Here is a 14675-nt window from a genome sequence, read left to right as displayed (position 1 = left end):
AAGAGCAGATCGTATCAACAGCTGGTGGGGGAGAAACGGAAGGCAAACCTTTCACCAGGTCCTTGAAATACAAGCTGCAGGAAGCTAGAATATTTTGGTGGACTTCAAACTCTTTGCCTTCAACTATTATTTTCAGGTCTGTAAACTCTTTCGCTCTGCGCTGCTGGTTCAACTCCTTCAACATCTCTGTAGAACAAAGAAGAAACAGACAATGCCAAAATTCCGCTTTAGTACTGTGCTTTCATTTCTCACCAATAAATTGATCATTGCAACAGCACAAACATGTAAAAAAAAGCAAGAAGAGGAAAAGAAGAGAGATAGCAGAACAATAGAACTGGAAATGGTTGGGACAATTAAATGCATTCAATGGCAGCGAATAAGAACAGAACAATAAAATACTGCATGGTTAGAAAACAAATTATATGAATTAAATGACACAGTCCTAAAAAATGAGGAGGAGTTCAAAATTCAAACCTGAATTAATATGGTGATAAATGGTTTAATTAATGGTTAGTGAAGACAGTGACTATAAGGTGTACAACCATTAGTATACTGGTCCAAGGAAAGAACAACAGAATAATTATAACAGAAATTATACTTCAATTTTATTGATATGCACATATAATTTTAAATGTAAAAGTTTTCATTGTTGCTACAAAAATTTTAAATGTTAAATTGTAAAAGCAAACTGGCCAAAAATATTGATTTTGGATATTGCTTTGCTCAGAATTTTCAAATATAAATTTGATTGGCTAAGCAATTACATTTTTAAAAATATACATAAAACAAAACCCCATTTTCTGCTGTTTGGACTTGTGGATATTATAAACTCATGTCAATATTATATGACCATAAAAATGAACAACTGACTAGCCCACTGACTTCGAAAAACTACTCTAAAATAAGAAAAAAAAAAAAAAAATATATATATATATATATATATATATATTTTTTTTTTTTTAATTTTTTTTTCTTATTTTAGAGTAGTTTTTCGAAGTCAGTCCTGACTAGGACTGACTTCGAAAAACTACTCTAAAATAAGAAACACACATCTGACACACAACTGACTTCGAAATATATATATACACACATCTGACGACTGCATTATAGCTATGGAAACTATAAACAATGACTCCAAAATAATAAATTGAATCTAATTGTATTTCAATGTTCCTAAAATTATAAACATTTATAATATAAAAAATAAATACATCTAAATACCCTCTTAATTCCAAGTCATCTGTTGTGTTTACGAACGTTGTTGGCTAGCCTATATTTCCTTCCTTCAAATCCTTTCCACATCAGATATGTCAGGCGAGTACAAGCGGCCAACCAATCTACGCAATAATTCAGAAGCGACCAAGATGAGCCCAACACAGGGGTGGGTGAAGGGCCCCTCAGCATCACGGCTTAATTAGGCTCCATAAGGTGACACAGAGCACAGCAGACAGCGGGAGATGCACATCGAACTTTAATAGGGAACTAGTCAAGGTCAGATGCTGCTGACTGAGTAACACCACATCCCCAGTAACACAGAAAAGCTGTCAGGCAGGCGCCATCTTGGGTCCTCTGCTTATTTTACTGCAGTAGTTGCTGAGCACCCCAGATTACAAATCCGCTCTAATGTAATAAGCACTCGCTTTGTACAACATAAAGTGCTTTTGTGCAGGTTTCTTCATTGCATTTGCAAATGCTGATATTTTAAGCTTAAAATACGTGAGTGTATAAAATAACAAGTCTTTCATTTCTGAAAGCATTTCATTTTCAAAACTGCAAAAACAGTTAATTTCCACAAAAATCCTAATCAGTTGGAATGTCTATTTAACAGTGAGCAACATATGCCGACATATTTTGTCGAATTCCCGAATTGTTTTTTTCTTTTATAGTCATGAAGAAATATTCTTATGACATCTCAATGAATACAAGAGTCCGATGTCAGCATAATCTTACTAACTTGTTCCATGTTTAATACTAAAAGCTTATCATGTCAAAATTCTCTATATCCACAATTGCAAGCAAACTATAAAAACGTAAAGGTAAAAAATGAAATATAATTCACATGGAACATCCAGATCGATTCCAGAAATTCAAAGACCAACAGTGGCCAGAAAGAGCGAATCCCTTTTCAACAGTCTGCAAACAAAGGAACACACGCAACATCTCAACAAAGCCCTTGCCCGACACTGCTTGCTGATGTCAGTGTTTATTTTGCTGCCCTGTTATGTAGAAACTTGTTATTATAGACTTTATTAGCTGAGACAGATTTCATCAACTAACAAAATCCACAATGTTTGAAACAACACCGATTGAGTAATAGATTTCATTCATTGATCCATCTTTTGCTTAACAGCACAGTCTCTCTTTTGCAATCTAACACTCCTTCCAGAATTTGAGATGGTAAGGTATTACTTCAGAATTAGAATCGTGTTTATTGGCTAAGTATGTGAGCGAATACATACAAGAACTTTAATTCTGGTTGATGCCGTCTCAACACAACAGTATAAACAACAACAGTTTACAATATACAATATAGTCTATAGTCTAAGCCTAAATCTGACATGCAGAAAATAAAAGATATATAACCATGAGTGTTCATGTTCATGTTATTATAGAGCCACTTCCTATCAATATGCAGCCCCATACTCGAACTGTACCGCAAGCTGCTCAGCCACTTCACGCCAAGAATCTTTGTCAGGTTCAGCCTCAACGGGGCGTTTAACACAGCAGCCTGTAAATTTTTTTTTTTAAAAATGGCATCCGTGTGCACAGCATCACCTACACAGGAAATATTTTCTGAAGCATTTCAGCCTCACCCATACAACATTCTTTGGTGACCTTATCAATAACAATAAATGAGCAACAACAGCGTCCTGAGTTAAAGTGGTCACCTGGCACAGAGAAATACAACTGCAATTTGTTCTGAAAGCGCGGCAGAAGCCCAGTCTTCCAATACAAAGAGGGCCTCGCTTTTCTACTTATATCTATTAGACTGTTGGGGCCGTGATTAGCCAGAACCTGGCAGGTCATTGTGAGTCCCCCCCACGACCGACATGGCTCTCAACTTCAATCTTGTAGCACAGACAGCGCCCCCAAAGCACTAGTTTGGAGTTTGGATAGCAGTGAAGAGAGGGGGAAAAAAAACGAGAGAGAGAGGAACTATAGTGATCTACAAACAATGGCCTCCCCTGCAAGGTCGATGGACACGGCAGAATAGCTGATGGAAAAGCTAATTATGCTCCATTGCTGCGGGTCAAGACTCACTCTGGAACAACCCATCATTATCAGGGAGCATGAAACAGCACATGGCGTTTGCATTTTATTTTTTTTCTCCAGCCAGAGAAGGTGGGATATGCATGCCCAGTGGACAAGCCGGGGCACCGTCTCAGCCCTTAATGTGAGTGTGAGAAGGAGGTGGAGGAGGAATAGACAAGCATTTGCAAAAGAGGGCATGCTGTGAGGGACGTAACGGTGCTGCCCGAGATCATATGACATATTTTGACCTCACACAGGTTTGACTTATTTATTTCATGTGCATTCAGCAGACTTACTATTATCATGTATTGTCAGCTTAATGTAAAGTAAAATTATACTTTGCACCAATATTAGCAAAAAAACATTGTACCAGAAAATGCAATTTATCATACCTACGGCTACAAACACAAGGGCATGCTTCAGATGCCCAATTAATAATTGTGACAAATTGACAAAATTTCTAGATGGTGTTAAAAATTTTAGCTAACAGACATTCAGTCACTCTGTATGAAGACATGATGGTTATTATGTATTCTATGATGGACAATGCACAGTATGTATCTAAATAAATCTACTGAACCAGAAACTTACCTAAATCAGTCTACGGGAACAAATTAAATTGTATTTTGATGCTAAAAACATGGAAAACCTTTACCAAAAAAACCTAAATAAATGCTAATAAAAAATAATTACAAACATTTTGAAATTTGAATTTGCAGGAAGCAAATAAAATTGATGGAAACAATGAAAAAAGCTACATACATATGTACATTTATTTAAATGTACCAAAAATTACCCTTTTTAATTGCATACATGCCTTATGCTTGAATAAATTAAATATTTGCAGTTGCATACAAATGGGAAAAGTGTCTTTATTTAAACATAATAATGACTAAACAAAGATTTTGAAAGTGTCATAGACATGACTATTAAAAAGATAAATATTATAATATAACTGAATGCAAAAATGTATGTAGTGAATCTAATAATCGAATTTTACTATCCATAAATTGACAGAACTGTAATAATTTTGAAAAATTGTTTTAGATGCTGAAGAATAGGGGATATTAAGATTTTGCACCATACAAAATGGCGACCCACCCCTCAAAAAGAGTCTTGTCATCAAGTAACAACTCTATAAATCAATTAATTTGGCCTTTGGAGAATTAGCTGTCTTGAGGCTATTCAACATGTACAAAGAATGTGAGAAATTCACACAAAAGACACCAAATTAATAGAAATGCAGAAATTTTTGGTATCCTGCAGACCAAATTTTCCGATGCATAATTTACTGACTCTGCCTTAAAAAAAAACCTAGGTGCTCATGCATGATACGCCATGTCGAACCAACTGCAGGAGATGCCAGTCTGAGAAGTGAGTGAAGCCAACAAGACAATAAAGCCACCTGAGCCTCGACTGTCACAGCGTGGCCATCAAAAAACAACAAGAGCCTGCAGCCTTTCTCCGAGAGACACAAGAAGTTTTAAAGAAGTATCTGCCAAAAAAAACACTTAAATGTCTTTGACAGAAAGCAACATGAAGGACATTTAAAGGCTATTCAGCTGTCGTAATTGATAAGCAACATGCATACATTTGTACTGATAAGCTGTCCCTTGCGCTCCTCATAAGCCCAACAAAAGCTGCCTAGAAACAGAAATATCACCCCAACACCACTCTTCACTAGCTACATCTGACAACTTCAAAGTGAAAAAAAACTACCCAAAAATGTACCAACATTGTGCAATTAAAACAATTTACTCTAAATGATCCTGTAAAAGGTATTTATCATTTAATCAATGGAGCTCTCAGAAGCAATTGAGATCAGGAATGTCTCCTACCTCCACTGTGTGAAATGCTATTAGTCTCATTTCCATACTCCTGGTATGAGTTCCTTTCGCGACTCACTCAGCACTGATGCGGACAGGAGAAGGCCCGGCCCCACTTAACAGGCGATGCCTCTAAGGCCTATTGTTCTCCTTGCCAGCAGACAGCACCAATCTATGGTTTACTGTGAGGGTCTAAGCCTAATACACACAAACACACACACACACACACACACACAAAGTGATGCAATGGTTGTCCAGGAGCTCAAAGCAAGCGGAGAATGCCAGTAGGCACCCTGACGCTGACAGGGCTGAGGGGACGGCGTCAGTGGAGGATGTCATTTGGAAGTGTGACGGCCACAGTCTGTTGCTTGCCCATGCCCTCTGGGCTCCATACCTGCCATCTCACCCGCCCGCTCTCATTAACACAGGCAACAGCCCGCATGATTCACAACAATGCCTCTTTTCTATAGTACGGAATGATGGTGAGATGGAAAAAAAGTTTGAGAACCACTGATGTTAAGTCCACTCGCACCCTAATATTTAACATATCCTGATACGTACCGGCTGCACCGGCAACAAACTAATCAAATCTAATAAGGTGCATTGTACTTTTTTAATAACTGCCACATACAAATGGCACATTCATCCAACAAATTTCACGTCTTAATTACACTCTTCACCTAAATCTGCGTAATGATTTAATCCAATTTCCATGACGCCCATCAATGGCTTTGAGCAAATGTAAACAATGTTTCAGAAGCAAAAAGAAAGTATTTTTTTACCAGGCTGATGCATTATACATGTCACGAATCAGAGCTGGAGGTCACAGGCGCAAGGACAATCCGGGTTTTTAATATAAACAAAACAAGCAAACCAAAAAAGAATGTAGGTGGAAAACAATCAATAATGACTTGCTATGGGTCACGAACACGCCAGGGCTTTGCAAACCGAGTCTATGACAACAACAGCAACATTTATTTCTCATTTAGCCCAAAATCACATTCAGTATGTCTCAATGCCAGAACCTTGCCTCTTACTCCCACCAAACTTAGACTTAAAACTCCGGGAAGAAAGAGGATGGAAGACGTGCAGTCAGCGCCAGAGCATGGCTGGTGTTAAATAGTCCAAAACAGGTGTCGGAGCAAGGTTGGTATTAAACGTCTCGACTGAAACAGTGCATGTATGATATGATAGAGACAAGCGTAGGAGAGACATCTGAATCAGCCTTCACACCCTCAAACTCCTTCACTGTCTTACTCCATCTGTATGTAGGGATGGTCTCTGGCTAGGATGAATTCCATTTTCCGTGTCAAAGGTCAAACATAAAAGGGGTAAAAAAGAAAACCGAAACCAGTCGAACAGACTGAACTTAACAGGGGGGAAGTACAGGTGTAAACACTAGAGCCAAACTTTACATTAGCATTCATTAAGTGGAACCACGGCGCACCTCAGGGTTAAGTGGCTTGCTCAGGGGCTCACTGGTGTTGAGTGGAATTCGAACTTGCGAATTTGTGGTGCACCTGAACGCGACCACAATTATCCACCTGACCCATGGACAGACTACAACAATAGCCAAACTCAAATAAGGATATAGGACCAAATGCAATCATGCTGCATGTAGCTACATGTTAACCCTTTGTATATATATTTACAGTACAGGCCAAAAGTTTGGACACACCTTCTCATTCAGTGTGTTTTCTTTATTTTCATGACCATTTACGTTGGTAGATTCTCACTGAAGGCATCAAAACTATGAATGAACACATGTGGAGTTATGTACTTGGTCATGAAAATAAAAAAAATGCATTGAATGAGAAGGTGTGTCCAAACTTTTGGCCTGTACTGTCTATGGTCCCTTGGCAAACTGAACAGCCAGTACACAGGAAACCATCATGTTTAAAATATATGTTAAAGACACTACTTAAACAACAAGCGACACTTCATCAAGCGGGGCAGTGGTGGCCAAGCGGAAGGTTGCCGGTGTGAATCCTGAGCCGACAAGGCGCCATACTGCTCCAGGGGGCATGTCATGGCTCACCAATGGTGATGGTTAAATGCGGAGGACACATTTCATTTTGTCACCCGTGTGCTGTGCTGCAATGTTCAATTCACTTTCATTTTCAGCACAAAAAGAAAAAAAATGTATTTAAAGCAAAGCTCTATGCAACAAAATTGCATGTTTCACCATCTGTCCATACTTAGCTTGTCAACATCACAAACCATTAATAAGAGGCTGCACTGCCACTGGACAACGGCAGTTCCACTGTATTAAAGATCTGCTAATCTATTCCGGCTGTCAGTGTTGCAATCATGATGTCAACTGCAGATGAATGCAACACATCAGACACATCCATTTATAAAGTACTATTTAAGAACATACAGCTGAATTACCCTCAACAGAAACCATGAATTGACATAACTCTGTCTCTATAATTGGTACAACTTATACACAGATAGGGGACAGTATTATCATCCACTTCCATCGTGTAAAGTCCCTCTAACATGATGTTAGAATACAGTCACTGAGCACCACTGAGCCAAAGTCTCATATTCTGTAAAGTATGGTCCTCTGCTGGCATACACATCATTGCCGTAACATCAAACTGTTATCTATACACATGATTGTGAACATTTTGGTTAATTACTTTATGTTGTTGTTGTTTTTAAGAAACACACAACCCTGTATGTATGTAGTGTGTATTTTTGCTCTGGCCTGAAGAGTTATTTATCCATCAAGGTACCAGGTTGTGTCTCTCCTTTCAAACATAATGGGACTAAATGGCACCTGGCTTGGAAAACAGAATCGCATCTGAGTCCAGAATTCAGGATAATCAAGATAATTGACAGGCCTTTCTTTCAACCAAACTACACCAGCCAAAGTGCTGGAACTACAGTCACCATTGCCAGGCCTTGTTTATCTGCAGCTGTAGCATGATCTATGGCGAAAAAAAAAAAAAAATAGAATAATCCAGTTCAGACCACAGGAGGATTATGTATTTTTCACTTTAAGTTAAAACAACCTGTGCTGCTCCCGACTAACCGCATCCCCTTCTACTTGTCATAAAATAAGTTCAATGGAAGATGCTCATAATATCAATGCAAAAGTCCATTTGGGGTCTTTTGGAACCCAAGAGTATGAAGGGTTAACAGTCATGAATAGTGAAGTAAACGTCTCTCTTTAAAATACAATCTACATTCAAAACGTGCATATGAAGGATTTTACAACAATGACAGTGATAGTGCAAGAACATTCAGTAACACTATACATCAATAACAGCCAGGCATAAATAGTATTAACAGTGTAACAATGCACACAGGGTATAAATGAACCACTACACAAAGTTTGTTATACTGAAATTGCTACTGAAATTGCACGTTTGTACATTTGAGTCAAAATCACTCTGCATGAAATACTTTGGCATTAAGTGGCTGCTATAACCGCAGCAAGGTTGTACCGTTTATGCTACACTGGGGAGTTTATTTAAAAAAATAAAAAAGAAAGCACCAACCAAATATGAAAGTGTGATCGAGAATCTGCTGAATTTGTCAAATTTTGTGACATAAGGTGTGAAAAAATAGCCTTTCAGATTCTTAAAAAAAAAATAGCACTTCCCTCCCCATTTTTCATGTCAAAGTAAGCAAAAAAAAAAAAGACTGAATTAATTCCTTCTTCTAAATATACAGTACAGGAGAATGAGAGTGTGCAAAAGCAGTAATCAGAGCAAAGAAACTAGAATCTAAAACATGTTTTCAGTTTTTTTTTGTTAAGTACATAACTCCACATGTGTTCATTCATAGTTTTGATGCCTTCAGTGAGAATCTACCATGAAAATAAAGAAAACACATTGAATGAGAAGGTGTGTCCAAACTTATGGCCTGTACTGTACATTGTTTGAAATCTCCCAATATTTTGAAAACCTTTATACAACCCTATAAAGCTTCTGATTAATTTGATTTATTAAAAAAAAAAACATTATTAAATGCTTTCTAAAAGAATAGCATCTTGCACTATGTTTGGAGAAAGTATCACTGGTTCAGTTTAGTTTTTTTTTTGTTTCCCCCCTTTCTACAAACAGACACTGCTGACATCCACAATTTCTGCAGGGGAACGTGACAAAGAAAGCTGTTTACAGCAGTCCTTAAATAACAGCGCAGCGTGGCTATGATAAATCACCCGGCAATTCAGCGCAATCCGCTGCACCGTCTCAAAAGTGCTGGTATTTCCACTGTGGAGCGCTGTCTGTGTGCACAGAAGACGTTCCGTCAGACCAGAAACCGATAATATAAATAAATAACGTCCACCGGCACCCTCATTTTCAAAAAAGGGAACAATCATCTAAAATGACACGGGGTAAAGGGGACAATTTATACCAACTAGAACGAACTGTAATTATAGCAGTTCTGTGGAAAATGGTCAACTTTTTGTAACCCTGTAATTCAGGGGAACAATTCGTGAATGTACAACACAATGAAAAACAGTCATTCCAAGCTACATAGAGTTCATTTTTTTGTAGCAGTGCGAGTTGCACTAGTCGCCTATCGACCATTTCATCCACAATGTCCCTAAAGCGTTTGGAAAATCCCGACACTACGTAAAACTATACCCTACAAGACATTTAACCCCATTTAACCCGGTTCTCTTCGTACTAAATGCCTTATTAAAAGATGAGCGTAGCGTGAATGGGTAAATGATAGTAACAACGCCTCTTCCACGCAACGCGTCCTCAGCCGAGACCAAGGGAGGCAGTCTCCAGAACGCCTGCATGTAAAAATGATGACATGCTCACAAAGTCACAGTGAATACGCAAAGTACTCACAGCGCATGCCAGTGATGCACTGTGAACACTACGTATCTATGAAGAATGGATTTTCCATACACATATGCGGTGCCATGTATTGTGAAAACTCTTAGCTGGTCTAAGAATAATGATAATTAAAGAGCAAGTTATGCGTTGAAATGTAAATGATGTGACAACTGGACCCGTGTCTTCATCGATTCAAATGTAAAAAACAAGTAGCTATTAATACCCAATGTTGGAATTGGCATTTGGCGACCACAGTATTGGTATGATTTTACGCACCACCCACACCTAAGTAGCAGGTAAAGATAATCATTTCTTTTCCCCCCAACATGGCGGTTCTCATTATTTTCGGCAGGAATCTGACCCCAAGGCGTATCTGGAGCACTGATATATTTGACTACTGTCGGACTCATAGATAATGCATTAGTGCCTATTTCATGGCTAATGCACAATATAACACTTCGACATCTGACTCTCACCAATTACACCCAGTGTGCACATATAGCCTGTGAAGTGGCACGTTGGCAATTCAAGTCCTTTCCAGTTTAACTTGACACCCTTCCAGTCTGCTTTACAGGCAAATCAATTTGCGAGTGAGTGTATCTGGAGCACTGCTGGCACTATTTATTTATTATTATTTTTTTTTTTATTTTAAATCAGAGTAAATGATAGTGTTTGAGAGAGAAAGCGGTTAATAGCAGCAGCATCGTAATGAATAGCTGCCTGCGTTCCAAATCTGACTCCGGCTCCCCCGCCAGGGAGAGAAAGAGAGGGAGGAAGGGTGCGCCTCCTTCCTGCTTGCCTGTGATCCTGGGCGGTCCTCGAGGACCCACATTTGATTGGGTGTCGGAAAGACAGTCCCTCAGGTGGGTATGCAAATCTGAGCCAGCGCCAGTGTGTGCGTGGCGGTGTGTTAGTGGACCGCGTTTACGCTTGTCCCATTTGTCTTTTGTGTTTGGAGTGAATGGCGGGTGCCGAGCGTCGGATGCGGTGTGGGAACGGCTCTCCTGGGCCGCGCTGAGTTTTATCAATAATGAAGATACACAGAATAACCGTGACATGATTCTCACTACGGGACGCTGCCAGCTGAACTGAAGTGTGCTTAAGACAAGGGATTGGCTTATTGTAAAAAAAAAAAACTAAATAATTAATAATGCACAAGACGGAGCTCTACAACAGTCACGATAACACCATCATTGTGCTTATGGCACAGTCGACTGTTCATATTTATTTATGCTTGCAGTGACAATAAAAACAGTTCTTGGATACCCATTCTATGTATTTCTTCCATGTATTTACTGCAATAAAAAAAATGATCTTCTAAGTAATCCAGAGGAGCTGTCTATGCTGATGAATTCTAATGTTGTAATGATCACTCATTGAGAATATCGGAACGGTCTCCATCTGTGATCCGGCAACGTCATGCAGGCAGCAGAAGGTCATGTGACATTGCTACTTTAATACAGTGCAATAAGAAGGAATTATATTTTATCGACCCTACACACCTCTCAACCCTGGAGATATTGTGCCAGATCTGCGATTTTGAAGGTCAGTGCCCTAGCAGTAGCCTACAGTGTGGTGTTGAGGTGCTATTTGAGAATTAGAATTTATGATGGACTCAACCATTCATAGCGAATAATAAGAAATTACTTGAGAGTAAGAGTTGGAATCTACATGGGCAGTTTCAATACAGGGGGTACAAGGTCAAACTAGGACACGCGTTTAGAAGACATGGTGCACGATGACGTGGCTAGAGGGTCGTCACACTACACCTCAAGGAACTATGCAGGGCAGAGGAATCTCAAAGACCATGTTACTAAACACAAAAAAAACGAGAGCAGAATGAATTTTCCACCAACAAACCTCCTCTGCTTTGTTTTTCTTTTCTTTTTTTTGTAATTCCTTTATCTTGGCATCGGGGAGCGTGTGAGGCGAGCAGCTGCCATGTTGCGCCGGGTGCAGATGTCACTGGGAGGAGTGAGCGATGTGGACTTAAGACTCTGTTTCTGGAGACTAATCCCCTTTTTCCTTCAAATTTCCCCCGTCACTCATCCTAATCGGGCCGGTTCCCCACTGAAAACAGGTCATTAAAGGGCCAAGACTTACATGGGAGTCTTCTGAGAGAGGAACAAGGAGAAGGGAAGGAACCAGAGATAGGGGTGAGACTGAGAGAGAGCGAGAGCAATGGAAACTTGCACAATAAGACATGGATAAAGAGGAATGAGATAAAAAAAGATGGTGGTAAGGAGAGAAGAAGTGGAGTGGAGGTGGGAGACGAAGAGGAGATAAAGAGAGTAAGGAAAAGACAGTAAGATATGAAGAGAGAGCGGTATGGACAGAGATAAAGAGAAGGGCTGAGAGAAAAATAGGTAAAGGAGAAAATGGAGAGATTTAGAACAAAGGGATATAGATCGGGGGGGGGTAAAAGTTCGTTTTGATAAAAGTGAGGAACCTGATGAAACCAAACCTCTGTAATGAACTAAAATAACTGGAACAATGGATTACAAAATTATATATTTATGCATATCATTAGTCGTATTGTTTGCTAATGTCAGGTCAAGTGCGTCCAATAAATTGATAAAGGGTGTATCTTGACGAAGAGAAACTAAATGCCCTTTTCATTAGGGTGTCATTATTTCTGAGGGAGGTGCCATTAGTGACAAATAACAGGTCTCTAGTCCACCCTACTTCCTTATTCTGGATGATTTAAACTGTGTCCCTCAATATAGGTCACATGTTGCCAGATACCAGACTCTTTCAGCCCCAAAATTGTGACTACTTTAATAAGAATTAGGTCCTTCAATACATATTCTCCTGAAGCAATTTTTGCCCGAATTTTCATATTAAAATCCCCACAATCTGCCAAACAGTCTCCTCTCTCATCCATTGTTTACCTTCAGGTTCTACCCTCATAATGAAACTTGTTCATGGCACAGATCACAGTTATAATCATCTAAGGATCACATCCATTACCAAACCAAACTTACAGATAGATTATCAGTACCCAAATTCTAAAATTCTGAATTCCGAACACATCCAAAGCGTTTTGTTTTAAACAGTACCTGCCTGTTCATGCAGATTTTTGTCTATTCATTTAAGAATGATAAAGTAGAGTAAAGAAAGTGTATTGGACTAAACTGAGTGAATGGGAAGTGGATGACAGGTTATGGAATTGCTGTTAGAGAGCGAGAGAGAGAAAGGAATGGAGGAAAAGAGAGCTTTTTTTTTGGCACGTGGTTCGGCGGCGTCTCCAAGCGGGGCCTGTCAAGCATCGGCGGGCGCGCTATCTTGAAAGGCGAGTGATTAATGAGGGCAGCGGTGAGTTTTGGTACGGCGAAGGCGGCCGGTGAATGATCAATCTTAATGAGCTCCACGGCCGCCGCGGCATTAACTGCGAGGGCTGTAATGTATGGACTCGCTGAGGGTTTCTCCTTTTTAAAAGTGCGATAACGAGGCGAGCCTTCATCTTCCTGCTGACACTCTCCCGGGTCCCAGCTCAGCTCCAGACATCTCCATGAATGTCCCCATAACAAAACGTATGGGCTTTTCCCCAGTTTTCATTAGTTTTTTTTTCATAGGTGAAGGGTTAAGGATGTAAGGATATAATAACAATATGATAATAATTAGCTACTGTAACATAACAAAAAATGCACCTAGAAATCTGGGCTTTCTCAACTCTCCCTCAGTATGGGCCAGTTGAGCAAGTTGAGGGAAGATGGGATTTCACACACCTGCACACATTTAGAAATGGTAGTCGGAAAGTAATGGAAATGGGATCAGTGCAAAAAAACGTGAGGGAATCTGCTTAGATTTCACCAGGAAGATGTTTCCTTAATGTGTTTAGAGTAAATTAGCCCGGGTTTCCATTTTTCTTCTTCTTCTACTTCTTTTTAAAGATATTTGTAGTTGTTCAGTTACCGTAGTTTCCAAATAAAAAAGTAAAGTTCTTCCAAACATCCCATATTAATCTTGATATGGATATCTTGAAATAATCCCCCTCAAGTAAAGCCATTTTAATTAATTTACTTGTCTCCTGTGCTTATTTCACAGATGATGATCATGTCCACCAAAAAAAAAACACATTCCCCTTTGGTTCTGGTGAAAGATGTATAATTTGATATTATAGATAGAGAGTAGTTTTTTTTCTCCCCGTGTTGGACCAGGGGACGAGAGGGACTGTATGATTTATAATTTATCGGCTTTGCACGATTACATGATTAATCCTAATTTTTCTTGCTACATGTCTTACAAGCAAAGAAGACTGGAGGAAACCGGGAGCAGCACAAGCTCATTTTCCAATCACAGTATGTGAATAAATCCTCCCAATACACAAACATACCACAGACATACCAAATGCACCATGTCAGTAATACTGATGTGCTGGGGATGTTTTCAAATGGCCCACTGTCTGTCAACCCTTTACATTACATTTTGACTTCAACTCACTGGTTAGAGGACAATTGCCCTGAGGAAATGGCATTTTAAGATGCGATGGCTTCACCGGTGAGTGTGTTGTCAACTAGATCATTGGTACCAATGATAGGCAGTAGAAGATGCCAATATACGCATGATAATAGTCATAACCGTCTATTGTGCCATTTCTCTTTCCTTTTCCAAAACAGATTTTGTGCCAGAAAACCACATTGTCCTTCATACAGTTAAACTTCCCTGCTATCAGTGCGAACACAAGCTCTGTTCCTATTGGGTGAGAGGAATCCTTGGAGAGATGCATCTCAACCTTCTGTCATCAACAGATTTATTTCATCATGGGAAAAAAAAAAATTCTGTTAAGCAG

At 39.4% G+C, this 14675-nt stretch overlaps 1 protein-coding gene across 1 annotated transcript in view; it reads right to left on the bottom strand.

Moving 5' to 3' along the window:
• LOC114763701 (kelch-like protein 29) overlaps positions 1–14675 on the bottom strand; it is a 136181-nt gene that overhangs the window by 20126 nt on the left and 101380 nt on the right. The window contains exon 6 of the mRNA XM_028953460.1: positions 45–186. Coding sequence (XP_028809293.1) covers positions 45–186 — 142 coding nt within the window. The remainder of the gene's footprint in view (positions 1–44; positions 187–14675) is intronic.

The sequence above is a fragment of the Denticeps clupeoides genome, chromosome 14, assembly GCF_900700375.1.
Source record: "Denticeps clupeoides chromosome 14, fDenClu1.1, whole genome shotgun sequence".
Taxonomy (NCBI): Eukaryota; Metazoa; Chordata; class Actinopteri; order Clupeiformes; family Denticipitidae; genus Denticeps; species Denticeps clupeoides.
This window is presented reverse-complemented; position numbering and strand designations above follow the sequence as displayed.